Source organism: Ambystoma mexicanum, chromosome 8 (assembly GCF_040938575.1).
Source record: "Ambystoma mexicanum isolate Mex_15411 chromosome 8, UKY_AmexF1_1, whole genome shotgun sequence".
NCBI classification, from domain to species: domain Eukaryota; kingdom Metazoa; phylum Chordata; class Amphibia; order Caudata; family Ambystomatidae; genus Ambystoma; species Ambystoma mexicanum.
Window position 1 is genome coordinate 1,012,870,396 of NC_090929.1, and position 20,765 is coordinate 1,012,891,160.

Genomic DNA, 20,765 nt, shown 5'->3' on the forward strand with positions numbered 1-20,765 from the left:
AAATATGAAATATACCTTTTCCAGAAGTATTTATTTTTTAAGTGGTCTGCAATGCTTACCCCTGCCATATGGCTCTTTGTACCGTAGTTCTACATTCATTGTTCCGAAAGTTAAGCAGTTCATTGTTCCTAAACTTTCCACACTATCAGCATTCTAGCTGACATAAGTGGCGCTCACTTTTGAAGTAATGCGGGTGACACAATGTGGTGCTTTTGTAGTCATTTGGGTGACAGGAAATGGTGCATGTCTCTTCAATAGTGTCAGCAATGACGTCTGTCACATTGTGGCAAATCTCCCATGACAATTACAGAAACTGCATTTCCCACAGAAGTTGATAAATGTATGCCATCTCAACAGTACAAAGCTTACATGCTTCAGCCGTACACGTAAATCACCTATGTTGAGGTCGCTGCTGCCTCAGGTGTAGATCGGGACACCAATAAAGTTGCTGCGCAGTCTCAATACTGCAACTTAAAGTAGCTGGCACCGATTTATGGGATTCATGCTTTTCTCCTGGTCAACATTATGTGGCTTGCTCCCGAGTTGGAAACCAAGACAATTTGTTCACACTAGCTCCTACCGGAAAGACTAGCAATATTGTCTACAAAGAAGCATTGGTTTAGTTCATTAAATAAACTTCAAACTAGGACTGAATTGGGAATTACTGTGCAAAGCACGGGTACACCTACTTGTATGTACTAAAGTATTTTGACTTCCCTTGAAATCTTTGAAGTGTACATTTATTGTAGAATAGTATTACATGAGTGTTTATTTTTTATAGCTTACCTGTTTGTGCCTTATCGTTAGCAGTTCTGCTAAGTGTTAACTGTACTACACAACAGGTCCCTTCCTCCTTAGATCAGCTTTGCTGCTTGGTCAATGCTACTTAATAGGAGTGGCTTTACTCAACTGGGGTTGTGAATAACCTTGCTACCCTAGGTTAGTTTTTCCAAGTCCTACCCCCCCCAGGTGCAGTGTCTTTGGAAAATCCCTCCTAACACTAACCCATTTAAACTGGATCCTGTCCATTCTGGGAATCCTTTGAGCTTTGAGTCACTTATGGATAGCCCAATTCACTGTTTATGGATGGTCTTCAGCCCCGTAGCAAGTGTTGTGTGTTGGGCTTTAATCAAGAACCAATGTGGTTCCGAAGTCTGGTTTGTTGTGTAAGCTGTTTTAGCAAACCTGCAATGATTCAGAAAGCAAATGTCTTACTAATTCATGCCACGTGTTTTACTCTGCCATTAGGCTCTCCCTCCTCAACTTGTTGGTGGAGGTGTGGGGGTAAGCCTGCTCCTGTAGCAGTCAGGGGTCAGAAAACTGCTCTAAATTTGACAGTGTATAAGGCCATTATTATTGCTTTACCAGTTGCTTTTTGAAACAGATCACTTGACTGCAGCCATCTGCCTCCCATGTGACATGTACTGTTTGGTACAAGGGAAGATGGCCGACTGTGAATAACCTTGTTGATTCTATCTCATTTTAGGACTGTGATGTGGGCTACACCCGCTCTACCAGTGGGCTGTATCTGGGCACCTGTGAAAAATGTGACTGTAGTGGTCATGCAACAGACTGCGACATCGAAACTGGAGAGTGTCAGGTGGGTCGTTTAGCAATGCCAAGTCAAACCTGCAGCAGTGGCAAAGGAATTGAGACTATGTAATGTCTCTATACAGCACTGGCATCATGAAATCCTAAACAGTAGGGATTTGTATGTGGGAGAATATTAGAGGATATTATTCTCAGATTTGGAAACAGTTGGTGGAGTGGGTGGGCAGGAACTGCCTTTGTGACTGTTCTAAGCCTTCCCTCCCCTGCGCAGCCTGCTAATGCAACAAATAACCCTTGGACATGGTTACTAACAATTGTGCACTCTCTTGAAAGATTCCTTATTGTAGCATTATGTCATAAATGGAATTTTTCATTCTTTGAGTTCATTTATTATCCTTGAAGTTTAATCACCTGCCTGCTTGTCCAGCCTCCATTTATGCCCTACAGAGAACTAATGGCCTGCCCTAGCAAACCTTTAGAATTCTTTCAATTGATAAAAATGCCATAGTTCTATAAATGAGTATGTTTCAAGGGTTTATTTTCGACCAATCCCGCTGCAGCAATTGTCTATTAAATCAGCTAAGTTGCGGTCAAAGTGGGATCTGTAAAAAAGATGGCGTCACCCTAAATAATGGCTCTGGGCAACGGCCCTTTGCTGAAGAAACAGCCATTCTCGTCCTCTTTTGTTGACCCTTTGAGGTGTAACTACTCTAGTACAGAGGGGTTGGAAATTTGAATCAGTGCTGTAATAGTAAATAGACTTCTAAATGACACAGAAGGTTTGTGAAGGTTAATGTACTTTTTGTTCCTTTGCAGAATTGCCAGCACCACACAGAGGGCCCCAAGTGTGACCGTTGCAAACCCGGCTACTACGGTGACCCCAGGCGGGGTTCCCAGGGAGACTGTCAGCCATGTCCTTGTCCCAGCATTGCCCCTTCCAGCCAGTATGTTGCCAAACAAGGAAAGGGGGCAGAGGGTTGTTTTTTATATTGAGATGGATCTTTATTTTGGTTTCATTGCTTTTCTTGCCTCTGACCAATCGTATTCCGGTTTATTCCTACCCGTAGTATAAACCATTTACCAGCAACTACCTATAAAAGCCAGTTTGATTGCATAGAATGAATGAATGAATGAAAGAAAGAATTGATATAATCTGTGGTCACTACAGATGTCAAGATTGATGGATTCTAAAAGATATGCTAATGTAGATTCCATCTTGAGGCATTGCTGTTGGACAATTTACAGTTTCCTCCAGATAAGTGGAAATCTCCTGTATGCTGGTTCCCTAGACATTCCAATGTGCACTTTCAAAGGGGGTCCTTATCTAACAGAGGACTCACCTGATTGAGCCTGCGAAGAGCAACCATCCCACTTGTCCTTAATCCAGAGAACTAACGAGACTTTCTTTTTTCCAAGTAGTTATTTTGGAGTTGTGTGAATTGTATTTGAAGTGCTTTACCTCATTCAATCTCTGTGGCATTTTGCTACTGTGCCCTCTTCCTACTCGAGGAAGAATCGCACAAGCCCCTTTTCCCATCATGGGTGCTACTGCTAGTGAATGTGCCTACATTTTCTAGTAATTGTGTGCTATGTGTAGTACTTATAAAAATCCTGTCTTTTTTGCCTAGTACACATCTTCTCGGCCATAGCAGATGGTGCTCGATCAGGTTTGTAGATGGGTGTTTTGATGCAGTTCGATAACCTTGTGATAACCTTCCTGGATGTCTCCTCTCCATGCACACTAATCATTCAAGTGGCAAGTTTCTGTTTCAAATATCCTAGAAAAACTTTGCTTATTTGCCCTTGTGTTCAGAGTACATTTACAAATAGAAGAAACATCTTGCATAACCACCCATACTGTCCCTTCCGCTGTGTAGGTGTGCGGTCTTCTAAAATACAGTTTCTAAATTCGGCACCTTGTAAAAATCTAACTTCATCCTGGCGGGCTCCATTCACAGCAACTGGAAAAAAGCTAGGCATATCACTGAAGGCCAAATCTCTGAAGGAACTGTGATTTTGGTTTTCCTTTTAGCTATTTAACTAGAAACCTAATCAAGAACTGAGTTTGCACTGTTTCTCCTTCAACTGCAAACCGCATAATGGCATGGTAAAGATCATTTGGCATGGAGTAGGCAAGGGCCAAAAACACAGGACACTGTGTCTGTCGGTGATTGGTGGTAAGCAGCAGTCAAATTAAACAGGGTCCCCCCTTGGCAAGGGTATCCAAAATCTGATCTTTCGGGGTGTGTCCAACTTTAAATATCCCACTAGATTTGTTGTCCAAGGCACCAAAGTATCAACACAAGTTAGAGATGTGTTAATGAGTTGATTTGGTGACGAGGGAAAATAATTTAACGCCTCATTTACAAAAAAACAAAGCTACATACAGCCCAGGTTACCATATTTCCAGTGATGAAGTAACTTAAGCCACATTTTAGGTGAAGTGGTGATTCCCCTGGAAAGGCCAATATCTTAACACTCCTGCTGCACTTTCAGGAGATTTGGATTCCTATTTTGGTCAGGGTGCAAATAAATCGCGCCAATCTGGTTAGCCTTGGGTTCCCATGCCTTTTTATACCAATACTAGCAAATGGGGTAATCCAAGCAACTATGTATATGTATGGTGTACAGCAATGTAGTCAAACCCTATGGATCCTGCCATCTTTTTACTTGCATAAAAAAAAACAGGCAGAATCTGAGATTCAAGCTTCCATCTGCTCAAAATTGGAATCCGGCAGAAACAATGGGGGTGTTCCTACATGGAGCAGAGAGGATTTTTACACTGCATTCCCCTGCTCCATCTAGAAAGGAATTCAAAGTTTTATGGAATGTAATAAACCAGGCTAGCGCTTCTCACTGCCTATTACGTACAATGTAATTAACTGCCACCACCAAAATGAGCACCAGAGTGAGGTAATGGGAGATATTAAATGGGGGCTAATGTATACGTTTTGAGGATACAATGTGAACAATAGTGTATAAGATGTGGTCACTGTTGTAGTGGCCTGGCCAGGAACTAGTACCTATGCAGAGAAATCACTTTGTTTTAACAGCTGGCTGGAGCAAAGCTTTATATGAGCGGTCTTCAGTCCAGATTACATACGATGGAGGTTGCCATATTTCTGATATACTCTTAATTTTGAGCTGCCTTCAAGACAAAACACCACATTTAAGTAACTCGCTGCTGTGTCTGGTAAACAATGCATTAGAGACCATAATGGATTCTTGGTTTAGCAAAAGAGCCAAAAAGTGCTTCTGAGGAAAAATACTTACAGCATGAGTGAATACTACTGACTTTTATGCAGGGAGGACTGACTGTTTCTTGGTGAATTGTTACTCAGTGGAACAGTATTATATATATATATATATATATATATATATATATATATATATATATATATATAATTTTTTTTTTATTTTTTTTTTTTTTATTTGTATGAGCGCACAAAGGCCAGGGGCACCTATGCGCTGGTTAGACATATTTGGTACATTTGCATAAGATGAATTGAAGAGATGTGTCTTAAGGCGTTTCCGGGAAGTGTGATAGGATGGCTGAGCGTATGTGCAGGGGTAAATTGTTTGAGGTTGGCTGCCATGGTAGGGAAGCTGGAGCCACCAGTTCTTTTGCATCTGAATCTAGGTTTGAAAATCTCCCATTGTTAAAGACATTTCCTGTTTACGTTGGAGATTAGTTTTAGTGTGAGTGTCAGAATAGAACTTTGGACACAGGAGAGCATTTATTTTGACATCCTGACATAGACAGATGCTTAGTTTTGTTTTAGGTAGGGAAATGCCTCTTGGAGCAAGGCCAGAGAGGACTTTTTCCCAACCCTTTTATTTTCAATAAGTCTTTAACCAAAAACATGGCAACTTGTGTCCGAGTTTCATATCTGACTCCTCACAGCAGCCACTACCAATAAGGTCCCACTTTCTTGCTTAGCGCACGCACCTCCCTAGCCTCAAAGTGGGTGGCTCCCCTCTGGGGAGAAGGGACCAATAGTCCAGATTTGTCACACAGAGCAGTACAAAGATAGTGCATACTTTTACCACTAAACACAGGCAGACAAGGGTGATCGGTAACCCCCTACTGTCTAAGCTATCCTATTCTGGGGGTTAGGGCCTAAAGGCTGCTGCCTTATCTATCTTACTACCTCTGGGAATGTCTAGGGACTCGCTAATCTTCTGGTGCCGCAATGATGTTTAAGATGGTGCATGTCCCCCTCACACTTCTTCTCTCACTTTTTGTCCTTTCCCTGCTCTTGTCGCTCCTTGTTCCCTCTCCCTGGCTCTCCTCCTACTCCGTCACTCACCTTCTCCTCACCCCTCTCCCTCCTCTGGTACTCCTAGGTGCTCTCTCTCTATCCTCATCACTCCTTTCTCCCGCCAATCTCCCCTACTTCCTCCTGTCTCTTTCTTGTCTTCTCTGCCCTGCCAATCTTCTCACACTCTTCTCTCCCACAACACCCCCCTCCTCAAACGCCCTCCTGTCAATAACCCCTCATCCTCTGTCCATCTGGTCCTCTCTCTCCTCTCTTTCTCTCTGTCCCTCTCTCTGTCCCTCTCTCTGTCCCTCTCTCTGTCCCTCTCTGTCCCTCTCGCTGTCCCTCTCTCGCTCTCCCTCCCCCTCTCTTTCTCCCCCTCTGTTTCTCCCCCCTCTATCTCTCCCCCTCTCTCTCTCCCTCCCTCTCTCTCTCTCTCTCCCCCCCGTTCTCTCTCTCTCTCTCTCTCTCCTGAACTGTCACCCCAGAAAACAAGGACCCACAGGTGTTCATATGTATAGCCTCATAGTGGATCTGCCCCTTTTTACCTAAATAGCTTGTGCAATAGCGGGAATTGGTACCATTACCAGGCAACACTAAACCAGCAGTTCAATGGATTGCATTTTCCCACAAATTCCTCCTTTTATAGATTGATCATTCCCTTGGCATCAGGTACTCTGAAAAGTTTGATGGCATGTGCGGCTCAATGTCTCCTTGACTGCCTCGTGCCTCAACCATGCCACACCTGTACTCCAGCCTTGATGAAGGTGATCGTACTTGCGCAGTGCACTATGCCCTCTTACCTCAGTTCCTTTTTTCCACATGCTCAGACCGGTGTATCAGAACATGGCTCGAATTTTCGAATTTGACTGCATCAGAATGTTGGGTCCCAAGCTGTCTAAATTCAAACACTGCAGGATTGCAACTTGAAGGTGCTTATCACAGACGCACATGATCTGTGTGCAGTGTTCTCGGAGAAGAGCATGACAATGAGCAATAATGTCGTTCCTTTCAGTCAATGAACCCTAATCCCATGAGGAAACGCTCAGCAAAGCTGCCGCTAGTGAGGCCCCTCCACCCGCCCCATTGAAATTGCCGGCTAGATTCGCTACAAAGTCTTTGAGGAGACTTGCATCTGAGAAAAGACGGAGAGTAGGCATCAGTAAAAGTCAAAGTATTGCACTCACGAATCGAGTCCCAACATTCGTCCTCATCCTCTCCTAAAAAGAAACACAAGCACAGGTGCTTTTCCGACTCGCCAGGTGAAAGGGGTAAGTCCAACCCTTCTAAGGGGGCTTTGAGGGAGAAATGGGAGTAATTTAAAACTTAGATGATGCAGATCTTTGAGAAAACTGCAGCGGGTACGGCTTTGACCTAGACACAGACATCCGTTACGGTACTGACAGCACCTAGTTCGTTCGGCGAGAAGGTAGTAAAGAAAGATCTAATGCCCTCGAGCTTCACCTCGACCAAAGCAAAAGTCGCTTCAGTACCGACGACTTTGAAGGAAACATTGATGGTCCACATTGGGGTCCCCTCTCAACGTCTAGTGAGACACAGGATAGAGGGTATGTGCCGAAGTCCAGTCAGACTTTTTTGAGACCTTTCAAACAGTATTCAGTAACTGAGGATCTCATTCCTTTTGGAATGGAACCCTTGGTAGGGATGGCGGTGAACCCACTGCCCGATTTTTATGGCCCACCAGTCAGGACTGCTTGAGCTAGCAGAGGGGCTGCACGATGTGAGCAGGCTGGACATGTTTTGAGATGTTGAAATGCAACATGTGTCCCCATGCACGCATCGGAGCACCCCCTTTCTTAACCGCCTTGCAGTATCAGTCATCGCTTTCATCCTTGGTGCTCCAATGAAACCGCTCCAGCAGTATGACTTAACTGACAAAGGGAAAGTGTCTGAGTGCCCGACCTAACATCTTGCCAAAGGTGGCATCAGAGTTTCACATTTTGCAAAGTGTGGAGCTCTCCGTATTCTTTCTGCCATCCAGGGGAGTTGCTAGGTCTGGAAAAGACCCGGGGATACGCTGATGTCGGTACTGTTGGGACTGGGGGCTAGCTAGTCTTTTGGCTGTAGCTCCTGAGATTCTATCCGGGGCTACAACCAAAAGATCAGGGGCTATAGCCCCCTTGCCCCCCCTAGCAACGCCCCTGCCGCCATCTAATTCATCGAGGTGGTCTTGGACACTTGCCTGGTTCGGGTGTCCCACCCAAGGACAGCGTGACGATAATCTTCAAGATGGTCCAAGTTTTCCAACCTCGCATGACTGTTCCATCCTCGGCTTTTCTGCGCTTGCTGGGTCTCATGGCATCATGTATCTTGGTGGTAGAGGAGGCCCATCTGCACATGAGGCCGCTACAATGGCTTCTGATCTCTCAATGCTCTGTTTCAGGGATGGACTTCAGACCACCTTCTGGTCTTGGAGAGAGTCAAGAGACCTACAGTGATAGTCTGTGCAAAACAACCTCCTGAAGGGGTCTCTTTTCTGTCAACCCTGGCCACTAGTCAGGGATACATGCCTGAAGTGCTGGGATGCTTGCCTAGAAGATCTGATGGTGAGAGGGCTGTGGTCCCCATCGGAGTACCAGGAACACATCAATCTAATGGAACTGAGGTTGAGCAGGCTGGCCCTGGCCACTTTGCTCCCCTCTGTGACAAGACTGTGCTGGTCCTGATGCACAGTACTGTAGCCATGCATTACCTCAACAAGAGGGGTAGCGTGGGCTCCTTGCCGCTGTGCAGAGGAGCAATGTGATTGTCGTTCTGGGCTCTATTCAACAGCATGTCCCTAACTGCGGCTCACCTGGCCGGAAAAGAGAGCACTCTAGCGGACGCACTGAGCAGGAAGTTCAAAGGAGATTTTCACCCTCTGGGGTACTACCCAGGTGGACGTTTTTGCTTCCATTGGGGGATGCCAGGACAGTTGACTGGGACTCCGACCTGCTCTGTCTTCCCGCTGATCCTGTTTCTCAGGAACTGCATCTGTTCGAGCCAATGACTATATCACTCCGGACTAGCCTGGGAGAACGTGGTACCCGCAGCTTTTGGACATGGCCCTCCCTAGAAGTGTGGCAGTGACTCCCCTCTCAGGGACAAGGACCCACCCATTCTCACCAGGAATTCCCTACAAAGAACACAGTGTCTGCCTGTATGGGAATAGGAATATTTGGCTGAAGGCAATGCTAAGATCCTCATCAAGTCAACAGCTGACTGATATCTACGGCGGTGAGAATAAATAGATGAGGAAGCTGAAATGGAGCAAGAAGAATCCTACGCGGAGGCGAGCTTCTGACGTCAGAATGTCCTGGAGGGGCAGAGTTGAACAACACAGAGGAGCCAGTGTTGGCGTGGAGAAGGGAGCAGAAGGAGAAAAAGGCACCGGAAGGCTGGCGTTGTGGAGGGCGACAATGCGGAACTTGGGACCAGACAGACCGTCTCGCCTTGTGGTGCGACCACACATCAGCTGTGGTAGGCCTGTGGCCTGCTAGGCGTTGCTGAGACCAGGCTACAGTGGGGAAAACAAATCTCTGGTCTCCGTGCGAGAAGTGTAACGATTGCTGAGCCAGTCAGGCAAAGGGAATATAAATAAAGATCTCCCAAGAAAGTAAAGCCGGGGACAGGGACGGACGGTTGTGTCCCAGAGTTAAGCAAATCCGAAAGCAAAAGGGGCTTAACAGTGCGACAAGAAGCTGGAGAAACCAAAAGGGTTACAAGAGCCCAAGCATCCCAATTTCTGGACATGGGCAGATTTTCCAGAGAGCCCATACTGATTTGACCAAATAGTGGGCCAGAAGGCTTTCGGGAGCCCTAGAAAAATAAGTAACATTTCCTAACACTTGGAAAACAGGGAACCTGGTGTGTTCAGTTACTCAGTCCTAAATCGAGAACAATTTGAAGGAAAATGTCCAAGTTGGTGGAATTGCACTAAGGGAATAATTGCTCCTTCTAAGGAATTTGAACCATTGGGTGTGTATGAAGACTTTAGAACTTGTTGTAAGGAACCTGAAGAGAGGACTAGAAAACTTTTCTTTTAAACCTATGAACAACCCATGTTAGACTGATAAAGTACTTGGGAGCAACACAAGTAGTTTTTGCCAGAAGAAGCCGGACTGGAAGGGCTACTATGCTTGCTAATTTTGATGTTGCCTTTCCCTAAAAGTGGTACGGCCATATAGAGGTTGGGTTTCGGACTGAGGACTATTTTAATTTTGACAATTGTCGAGCACCTCTAATTTAGATTTTTAGTCAGGGAAAATCCCTCACAGAAATACAGACAAGTAGTGTGACAAATCAAAGTTATTCTTCCCTTCTCTCCCAAAGGGTAGCCACCCCCTTTTGAAGCTAGGGAGGTGAGCCTACTTCGCAAGACCCACCCTGGAAGTCTGGGCAAGTGGGACCTGAATGGGAGTGATTTTCCCCTTAGTGGACAATGACTCCCATTCCTATGAGGAACTCCCTAGATTGCTCAACATATCAGCATATTTGGAACTGCCTTCTGGGAAGAAGAATGTAACCTCTTTATATCTGGCTGCAGGTTAAGCTGGACTAAATCCATCAGGAAAAGGTAAATAGAAGGTCTCTTTTATACAAGACGTGTATGAAACTGAGACAAGTGGAGGAAGGGGGAGAGAGTATGGAACGCAGGGGAGGCCCTCTAACGTTAACGCACCTTCTAGAGGGGGAGCCGAGTCAAGACGTGGAACCTGCGACTTTGGATGTGGCAAGGAAGGCCAAGGAATACCAGGAGGCCGGCGAGACTGGCAATAGAGAAACCGCTTCTCGATAAGCACACAGTATCCTGGAGTTGCTGGTGGTGTGACCACAAATGTCTTGTGGTGGGTGAGACTCCCACAGAATGCCAAAACCAATACAGCTGAAAGCGTCCATAGGCGGCTGCAGCCTGAGGGGAAATCTAGAACGAGATGCCACAGACAGCACAGAACCAGAAAGCCGACAACTGAGGCACATACTGAGCATGTACCAAGTACATTCCCTTATAGACGAAGGTACCCGGGAGCATGGGGAAAGCAGGAGGCTGCTGTGGCGAGAGCATATGAACAGTACAGCTCGTTCCAGTCATAAAGACGAGATACAAGGAATAAAGGTATTGGACTGGCAATATGAAAGGCTCATAAAACAATAGCAAACTTTGAGTTCTCCCCACATGCTTCCCCTGTTGGAGGGAAGGTCTCCGAGCACTGTGTTGGGTGCAAGGAGATAACATCTGACGCTTGGGTCTTGCAGCTGGTCAAGTGGGTATATGGTCTCCCCTTTCTGAAAACACCACCTGACAGACCGCCAACCCCTCCCCAACAGCTGGAGCCAGAATTACAGGAAGAACTGAGAGCCATGCTTTTAAAGGGCACAGTGGAGGAAATGCCACCTGAGAGAGGGTCAGGCTGGTTCTCTTGCTACTTCCTGGTGGCCAAGAAAGGAGGACTCCATCCCCTCCTGCATCTTCAGGAAGGACAAGTTCAGGATGGTGACGTTGAGAGAAATTATCTAGGCTCTAGTTCTCCAGCACTGGTTGGTGTCGCTGGACCTTTAGGACGCCTACTTCCATGTGGCGATCCATCAAAAGCAGAGGTGGTTCCTGAGGTTCGTAATTGGGGGCACACATTATCAGTTCAAAGTGCTCCTTTGTGGCCTAATCTCTGCTCCTAGGGTTTTCACCAAGCTGATGGAAGTGGTGGTGGCTCATCTCAGGAGATCTGGTGTCCAAGTGTTACCTTACCTGGACGACTGGTTGATCTGTGGAAGATCACCAGAGCAGGTATTGACGCAGCTAGCTCAAAGACCCTTGCTCCTTGCTTCAGTTTAGGCTTTTCCCTAAACCTCCAGAAGTTGCACATTGCAGAAACTCGACTTGAGACACCAATGGCCTCCAATTCCTAGGAGGAGTTCTGAATTCATAGGAGCAGTCCTGGATATCGAAGGGGATGAGAGGGAGGCTTTCCACCCCGAGGAAAGAGTCAAAATAGTCAGTCACGCTCTTCCAGAACTACAACAGCATTCCAGTGGCTTCCTTCCTCTGCCTTTTGGGTTTCACTGCCTCCTGCATATTTCAGGTGCCAGAGGCTAGATTGCAAATGCAATCCCTTCAATGGTTATTGAAAGTCCACTGTATTCAGTACTTCGACATGAAGGATGTCCTCGGTGTCTGTTATCGTGGCCTGCAACCTCTCATGGTGGGCCAACAGGGAGAGCATGATGGTGAGGGAACCCTTTTGGCCATGGTGGCCCGAAGCGCAAGTGGTCATCGATCTGCCCCTGAAGGGCTGTTGCACTCACTGTGATGATCAGCAGGTTCTCAGTGGAATGCCTTTGGCATATAAACAGGCTGGAGTTGAGAGCAAACAGGCTAGCCCTGATGGCTTTTGCGCCATCCCTCAGTGGGAAGCATATCCTGATTTTGACTAACACTGTGGCCGTGCATTACCTCAAAAAGCAAGCGGGTGTACAGCTCCTGCCCCTGTGCAGGGAGGCCATGCAACTCTGGTTCTGCGTCTGGAGGACAAGAACGCAGATTCTGCTGCATATCTGGCATTAGCGGAGAACGGGTTGGCAGATGCTCTGAGCAGGCAGTGCATGGTCTGCAATAAGTGGGAGGTGTTCTCAGAGGCCATTTTGAAGATCTTTGCCCAGTGGGGAATCCAGTCTTTGGATCTGTTTGCCCCAAGGCTCGATGGAATTCCCTGTGAGGGGGCACTGGGAGACGTGTTTTTGGTGAAGTGGGTCTTCAAGCTCCATTACGCGTTACCCCGATACCCATCATCCAGTGGGTTCTCCGGAGGTTGAGGTGGTTTTAGGACACCAAGATCTTATTCGACTTAGATTAGCCAAGGAGAATGTGGTACTTGGGCCTTCTGGAAGTGGCTGTCTGCACACCTATCTAGCTTCATCGGAGGCCAGACCTCCCATCCCAGTCGGAAGGTCTCCACTTGGCCCAGCGTCCCTCCGTCTACACGCTTGGCTCTAAAGAAGCTAAGGTATGATGACTGGAACTGGTACTGCTCAGAAGATGTGCTTGAGTGTTACTGACTGCACAAAGGCCTTCCACTAGGTCCTATTCTGTGCGCAGGTGGAGAATGTTTGAGGCGTGGTGTAGGGACCAGGAAGTGGACCCCTTCTTGTGCCCTAACACCATGTTGAACTGTCTTTGTTTGGCCTCTTCGGGCCTGCAGATGGGCATAATCAAAGACTTTATGGCAGCCTTGTCCACGTTTAAGAGGTCCACGAATCGGTGTTCTTTCTTTTCAATGCCAGTGATGGCCCAGTTTCTGTAAAGCTTTGTAAATAGGTTTCCTCCGACACTTTTTTGTGGTTCCAGACTGATAACAGAATTTGGTACTTTTTTGATGGCAGGTCCATTTGAGCCTATAAATTCCACATCCATGAGTTATTTACGCTGAAAATAGCCTTCTTGGTGGCAATTATATCAATAAGACGTGTAAGCGAGTTTCAGGCTATGTCCTGTAAACTGCCATTTTTGAGGTTTTTCAGAGAAGGTCTGACTGAAAGTTTGTCCAAAATTCTTTCTTTAAAGTGGTCTCAGAATTCCACATTTCCAAGGCCATAGATTTGCTGGTCTTTTATCCACTGCCTTATCCTTCCAAAGACGAGGAGAAGCTACACAGGCTCGACCCAAAGAGGGCACAGAGCTTTTCTGTTGCTGGGGCTGCAGGTTTTAGGCGAGATGACCAGTTATTATTTGTTGCCTTTTCACAGTCTAGGAAAGGACTGGCAGTAATGAAACAATTACCTGCTGTATAGTGTATTGCCAAGTGCTATGGGAAAGTGGGAAGAAATTGTTCTCAGACATCAGGGCATGCTCTAGTAGGGGTGTGGCGAGCTCCTCTGCACTGCATAACCAGTGCCGGTGAAGGAGATTTGCCCAGCCGTGACGACTTGATCATCCCTTCACACATTCACAAAGCACTACAAACCTGGATGTGGACCGTGGGGCGGATGCCCGGTTTGGGAGAGCGGTGTTGCAAAGTTTTCTGTTTTAGACTTTCATCCATACTGCGGGTCAATGTTCCCTCTAAGCTGTGCGCATGTGCGCTTGCCCAACTTCCTTATGGGTGCCGCTCAGAAGAATTTGAGCAGCGCACACAGACAATTCCCACCTATTCAAAAACATGTAATAATGCACAAGGCACAGCAGGTACCTAATATTTGCTTTCTCTCAAAATGAAGCTAAATTATATGAACTAGTATTGATGTTCTGGTCTAGCTTGTTTACAGTGCCCTACTATTCAAGCTTGACCTTAAATGTCCCCAAATCCTAAAAGTAGATAGATCCACAATAGGTTAAAAACGAATATGAAAAAGTTACTGCATGAACAGAAGATATAATTAAGAGATGTCTGCACACAGTAACTAAATTATCTCCTCTCTCTACCCATGACTCCTATACTTGACTCTACCACACTTATACCTTATGACTCGAACTTCCGCCCAGACCTCATTCAGATATATTGCCAGACAACCTTGACTCTGGCTACCTCGGCTCTACAAAAGGTTACCAGACTTGTACCTACATCCACTTGTTTTATGTTTCTAATTATGTTTTAGCACAAGACTTTGTTACTCATGGCGCCTTATCAAAAGCGTCACCCAGACTTTGTAGCCCAACTGTCAGCTCAAATATCAGATACTGAGTGCAAGGAACCAGGCTACTTGAATGTGTAACCTCATCCCATGATTCCTATTCTTTGTACATTGTCACACAAGCATGTTGAAGCGCCCCTCCCTTGCAAGTTAATGCATTCTAAACTCAAATATTAATTTGCCCTCTAAGGATTTTTTGCAGGCAAATGTCATGTCTGCATTATAAGCGGAGAGCTTGCAACATAATTTACCTTGCCTGCAATGGATAATAGGTATGGACTATGCCTACCATTATTCGTAAATAGTATTAGGGCAACGGATATGCAGATTACTAGAATGCTTTTCACTCAATCTGCCACCTTTACAAGTTTTTAAAGTTTCATGGGGCATAGACCTTAACAAATTATATGCTAACTCGCTGCTATGACAAAAGCAGTTTGACTGAGCATTTGTATAATCCTACCCAACAATTGAAAGGTGGGGTATGTTGCAAACATTCTTGCATACACTTCATAGTAATTGTGCACTTACAGATTGATGGCATTTTCTTAAACTGCACATAATATCATGGTGAGGTTTTAAATATGTTTTGCATTACACAGTATTGTGGGTATGCAAATATCAGTGTTTTACTGCTGCAATCCCTCACTGTTTACAGAGCCCTGTCAACTGGTATTGGAGGCTAGCACATGAGCCGGAGTGGGGTACAGGAGAACACTCCTTTGGGGTCAAAAACAAATCAGCAACATTAAAAAACCAAATCGGACCTTTTGGCAGGGCAGTACAGTGAAAGGAATGTGTTTGTTTTCTGAAGGATATGATACTCTAGGAACAGTCTAGGAAACTGTGCCTTCGGTTTCTTTCTCTGCTCAGCTGCTGAGGGCTTTTCTATATGATAATGTGTTTGTGTTTATTGCCTCTAGCATCCCCATGTATCTTGTCCAACTGATAACAGTGAATTTCATAAGAGGGGTCCCTAGTTAAAGAAGAAAGTACTCAATCTGATGTACCTATGAACATTGCTGCTACTGAATCAAAAGGCAAATATATGTGGTTTTCTTCAATGGTACTCCAGACAAAACCTATGCAAGACTCTAGTGGAATTGTGTCTAGGCTGTGGTGAGAAAGGGTGGGCAGAACTGTAAGCTGCATTATGTATCCTGTCATATCACTTCCTGTGTCAGGGTTACAAGGAGGGCTCTGATATGTTACTCCCTACTCCCAATCAAATGATTTTTCAGGGAGTAAGAAAGTAATTGGCTTTGCCAGAAGGGATATTTCATGTTTATTAAAATATGTTCTCTCCCCTCAAAATTCCTCTTGAGATTGGGCAATAGTATTATTTGAGTTTCTACCAATGCCACTGCTCTGCAAGGCACTGATTTAAAAACAAAAATCAGTGGAACTTTGTGTGTAGAATCAGCGGGTAGGTTCCTATATGTTCATGGTTTCCAGTTTTATTTGGGCACATGTTCCTGTTTTTAGGGAATAACAATGGATTGTGTATATGCCTCTTAGCTCTAAGGCTGGTTTTGAGCAAATGCCATAACTCACCATACCACATAATGTGGATAGCAAGCAGAGGCCCTGGAATTCTGATCATCATATTCTGTAGTGCAGTTATTCAAATGTAATTATCGTCCTTATACACATTTTGAGGCATGTTCTCTTGGCCCTTGAATTATTTCCTTTTAGTTGCCATTATTTCATTTGCAAAAATGTTATTCTGACTGAATTTTATGACAGCCACATCAGTGATGAGTGATATTTGCTTTTTTGTAATAAACATGAGTTTTTTTTCAAAAGGTTTTACACACTTTCTGCTTTGTCTCTAAACAGTGTCCACAGCTAAACATATTATTTATCCCGACCATACCAAGCTTTTTTGTGCAAACACATTTTTATATTTGCACAGGAGTCATTTTGGTAAGGAACTATGGCATATCTTGAAGTCTTGACTGGTTGATGAGCTCTCCTTATAACGACATAAAATGTTTTTTTTAAAGCCTATATGTTTCGAAAAACATATTCAATATGCACCTTTTACACTGACTCATAAAGAATTGCAGTGGTAGGGAAGGAGAAATTCCGTTCCAAATTCTTTGGAGATGGTAGCTCACCAACTACGCATGCTCACAAAGTACGTTACCTCGTAATTTAGTTGCACACATGGAAAATAAGTTGCGCACGAAAGCTAAGCATTTCCGCACTTAGGGAAAAATAATTAAAGGGAACATTGACCTCTGGCACTACATCTGGAGTTTAGGAGTGGTGCGGTCGAAGCAGGCAGAGGTTGAGGGACAATGCTGAACTGCACTACACCCCCTGTTGAAACTTTCCTAGCAGCTGTCATTGGATGATGTGATCTATTAAAATGAGGAATCTGTGAAAGAATCCATGGAATATTACCAGTAGGACATTGCTCCTTCAAGTCTAAACTTTGTCTTTGATTTCTGGTAGACTCGTAAAATGTTCTATGATTGAAAGGCAAGCATATAATAACCTGATCGTAAAACACATATTCAGAATATCTATGTTCTTGCTGTTCTTCTGTCATATGTAAAATCCAGGACCACAATAGACTTTTAATTGAAGAGAAAATAGTATTAGACAGTGGTCTGGTTTGTTCAGATGACTGAAAAGAACTCTCGAACTGACAAAGTTCTACTGCCTTGTCTCCCATGCATTTCAAATTTCCGTTCATCCTGTCCTTTTTTCCTTTTCTACCTCTCATAGAACTTGCTCCCTGGGCTCTGATGGACGACCAACCTGTGATTCCTGTCCCCCTGGATATACAGGGCGCCAATGTGAAAGGTATGGTCCCAGGCAGTGCAAAAAATGTATTTTTATTCATTTAATTATATTTGTATGCATTATAAAATATCCTTTAGCCTAGACTGCTGACCCTATAGAATTGAGATGGAGTAAATGGTCAAATTTCTACAGTACAAAAGTACCCAAATGTTGCTTTCTTTAATATTGCTGCAGAAAAGCAAATTTCATCCATCTATAGGTCCAGCAAAAAAGTCTCAATTGAGCTGATGAAGCCTTTTTACTGGTCCAACACAATTAGATCAAACGTACACATATGGATTCGTTTTCTGAGACATAAGAAGGGCCTTCCACATTTACAAATTAATGGATATCATGGGTAAGGTCCTCTGGGGTCCAGAAAAAAGGTAAACATTTTGTGTTAACACTGATTATTTATGGTGTTGCGTTATAAACGGTGTCCAGTCAACTCGTCGAAAAAAAACTGGTCGACTGCAATTTGGTCGACGCAATTTGGTCGAAAATCAAATGGTCGAATTTTTTTTTTATTTATATATTTATTTTTCGGGTTTTCGTTTAGTTAAAAAAGGGGTGTTTAGAGAAAAAAAGGGGGTTGGGGGGGGGACCCCCCCCCAAAAAAAAAGGGTTAAAATAAAAAATAAAAAAAAATTCGACCATTTGGTTTTCGACCAAATTGGTTCGACCATTTGTCTGGTCGACCAATTTTTTTCTACCAAATGTCTGGCAACCGTTATAAACTATATTTACATTCAGAGTTAATTGTGAATATGTATGCCTATAACACAACCAGCATTGACAAACTTATATTTTATAAGCAAATGTAACGTTCATACGTGTGGGTAGTTGAGTTAATTGTAATGTTTTATCATTTGTCACAACCACAAGTATTGGTGTGCTTTTCCATAGTTGTCCCCATTCATACAAATATCGTTATCCGTATATACACACAGCTCCAGTTGACCCACTAAGTTGCATGAGAATGTATTTCTTCATCCCACGGATTCCGCATCTGTGGTTCTATCTCCAGCACAGCTGATCTTTGAAAACTATTCTGCCACCAGAGGGCGCAGCACTCCTCTGCTTAACTCCTTTACGTGTCCCGCACTAGGCATGACGTTAGGGCCAGTATATAATGAAGAGCAGCGCCTCCTTGACCTCTGTTCATTTTATCTGTAATCTGAGTTTTGCTAATGCTTACCCTATGAAGGCCTCTGGGTTTGAGACCTGCATTGCCTGTGGTTGATAAATGTTGATCTCTGAACCCCATGCAGGATTTGTCTTAACTGTATGGAGGAAAAGCACGACCCCCTGGACTGGTGGGTTCATGTCAGTGGATGCATCTGAAGGCTCTCCGGGAGCAGGCTGAGAAACACTTCACCTTTTTCAACAGTTCAGAAGACTAATCCTGAGTCCAAAAGGAAAAGAAGCACTGCAAGAGGTCCCATTCTTGAAACAGTTCCTCTCAACACCATGTGCTAGTGATTCTTCCACCCCAGAGGAATGAGAGCCTTTTCAGGAGGAGATGTTTGACATCTTTATCAAGGCCCCAGCACCAGCGGCTTCGGCACCAGCACCGTCTGCACCCAGCGTGCTTGGACAAGCTGGCAGAAATCTTGCGTAGGACTGTGACTGTACACCTAAGAGCTCAACCCCGGCTCCTATTTCTGTGCCGACACGCTCTGCCCCTAGGTGTTTAATGGGTAGTGCTGGCTCTTCCCACCTCGTACTAGGCTCCTCCTGCCTCTGTGTCTGCACTAACGATGCTGGGACTCCTCTGAAGTATGCTCTGCTTCCTCTGGGGGCATTCATGTCGAAGATGGAAGAAATATTTGACAAAGATTAAGATCCTATCCCTTTTGGGATGGAACATCTATGCCCTATAGAAGTGAAGGACATCCCGGAGGAGTTCTTTGGTGAGGGAGAGGGGTTTTTGGAGCTGGCTTCGGACTGCAGGAGGCCAGTGTTCTGGGCATGTCACCAGAGTTGGACATTTTACTGGCGCTGACCCTGGAAAAGCCAAAGGCTTTTCTTCATGACTGATGTCCATGGTGGTCGAGACCCTGGGCTTGTCTGCCCCTACCAGGCCAAAGGTTCAGTTTGAACTTATGTACATTATAGTTGAAGGAGGCCTTTATTGCCTTTAAATCCATCAGTAGACACTCTGGTATTGGAATCATAGAAAAAGACTTCCTCTATCCCTGCAGTTTACTGGTACGTGGTGCAGATACACCGTCCGGCACTTTCTAAACTAGCTTTTATATGCAGCCAGGCCTCTAATGTGAGCTCTTGGTGTTGTGCTGCAGACTGCAATGTCCAACCTAAAGTCCACATGCTCTTCTCTATCTCAGACAGAGAGAGCAAGAGGTTGTACGCATGAGGGAAGGTTTTCTCCCATGGCAGTCTTGCCCCGAGGGCAGTAAATGCTTAATGTCCTTCAGCCAAATTTTCTTTTGGCCTCTGGTCGGTGGTTCTAAGGAGCAGCTGACCACCTACCAAACAGGTGAGAGAAAGTTTTGATTCCTTGATCCATGCAGATTTGGAAACATCCCGACAGATACGATACAGGCAAGCCTGAACATGGCTGATTTTGTGGGTTGAGCGATGACTACGGGCACCATGGTGAGAAGGCACTCCTGGATGAGGCCCGCCAGGTTCGCACAGGTCATACAGGCAAAGCTCCTGTATATGCCCTTAAATGGGCATAACATTTTTTAGATGGAGGCTGACTATTCCTTACAGAGGTTCCAGTCCTCTCAGGCCACAGCTACGTCTTCGGGCCTGGTGGTTTAGCCTGGCAGTTTCTTAGATCTCTACTTCCTATGCCCACCATGGAAGAGGTCAGGCACCCTCAGACAAGCGGAAACCACACCATTTCCCCAGGGCAAGAGGTAGAGGAACTCCCAGAGGTGGGTTCTCTGCATCTGCAGTGCCCTGTACTGCTCCAAGTGCTTCAATCCCTGAGGACAATTTTCTAGATCAGTCCCTACCAGGGTTTGGGGGAGGGGGTGGATTTCATGGTTCAGCACGGAATGGTGTCAGACCACGTGAGAGACTTGGGCCCATATAGGTTGTTCATTAGGGACATTGTCTCTATTTCACGTAATCCCCATCACACCATCCTCTTTCCTTTTATTAACCTCTTAACACTCTCCTGATGGAGGAGATTGTCCGCTTCTAATGAAGGGCAAGATATAACTTGTACCACGCCTGAATGCGGCAGAAGCTGGTGTTCCGTTTACTTTCGTGTTCTGAAAAAGACTGGAGCTTGCATCCCATCTTGGATCTGGGGCTATTGAAATTATATCTAGGCATGGACAAATTTAAGATGGTAATTCTGAACCAGATCCCCCAAACCATCGATTGACAGGACTGGTTGGTTTCACTACATCTTCAGGATGCCTATTTTCACGTGCCAATTCACATCAAGCATTAAAAAGTACCTGAAGTTTGTTGTGGGCCATTGCCACTGCCAGTTGAAAGTTCTGCCATTAAGTCTGTCTTTGACATGCAGGTTCGCCACCAAGCTGCTGGCAGTGG

At 45.1% G+C, this 20,765-nt stretch overlaps 1 protein-coding gene across 7 annotated transcripts in view; it reads left to right on the forward strand.

Annotated features, from left to right (window-relative positions):
* The window catches only part of HSPG2 (heparan sulfate proteoglycan 2), a 1,237,996-nt gene that overhangs the window by 503,735 nt on the left and 713,496 nt on the right, over positions 1 to 20,765 (forward strand). For all 7 annotated transcript variants that reach the window (XM_069610942.1, XM_069610946.1, XM_069610944.1 and 4 more), the window contains 3 exons: positions 1,487 to 1,600; positions 2,368 to 2,495; positions 17,172 to 17,249. In XM_069610942.1, the coding sequence (XP_069467043.1) occupies positions 1,487 to 1,600; positions 2,368 to 2,495; positions 17,172 to 17,249 (320 nt within the window). The remainder of the gene's footprint in view (positions 1 to 1,486; positions 1,601 to 2,367; positions 2,496 to 17,171; positions 17,250 to 20,765) is intronic.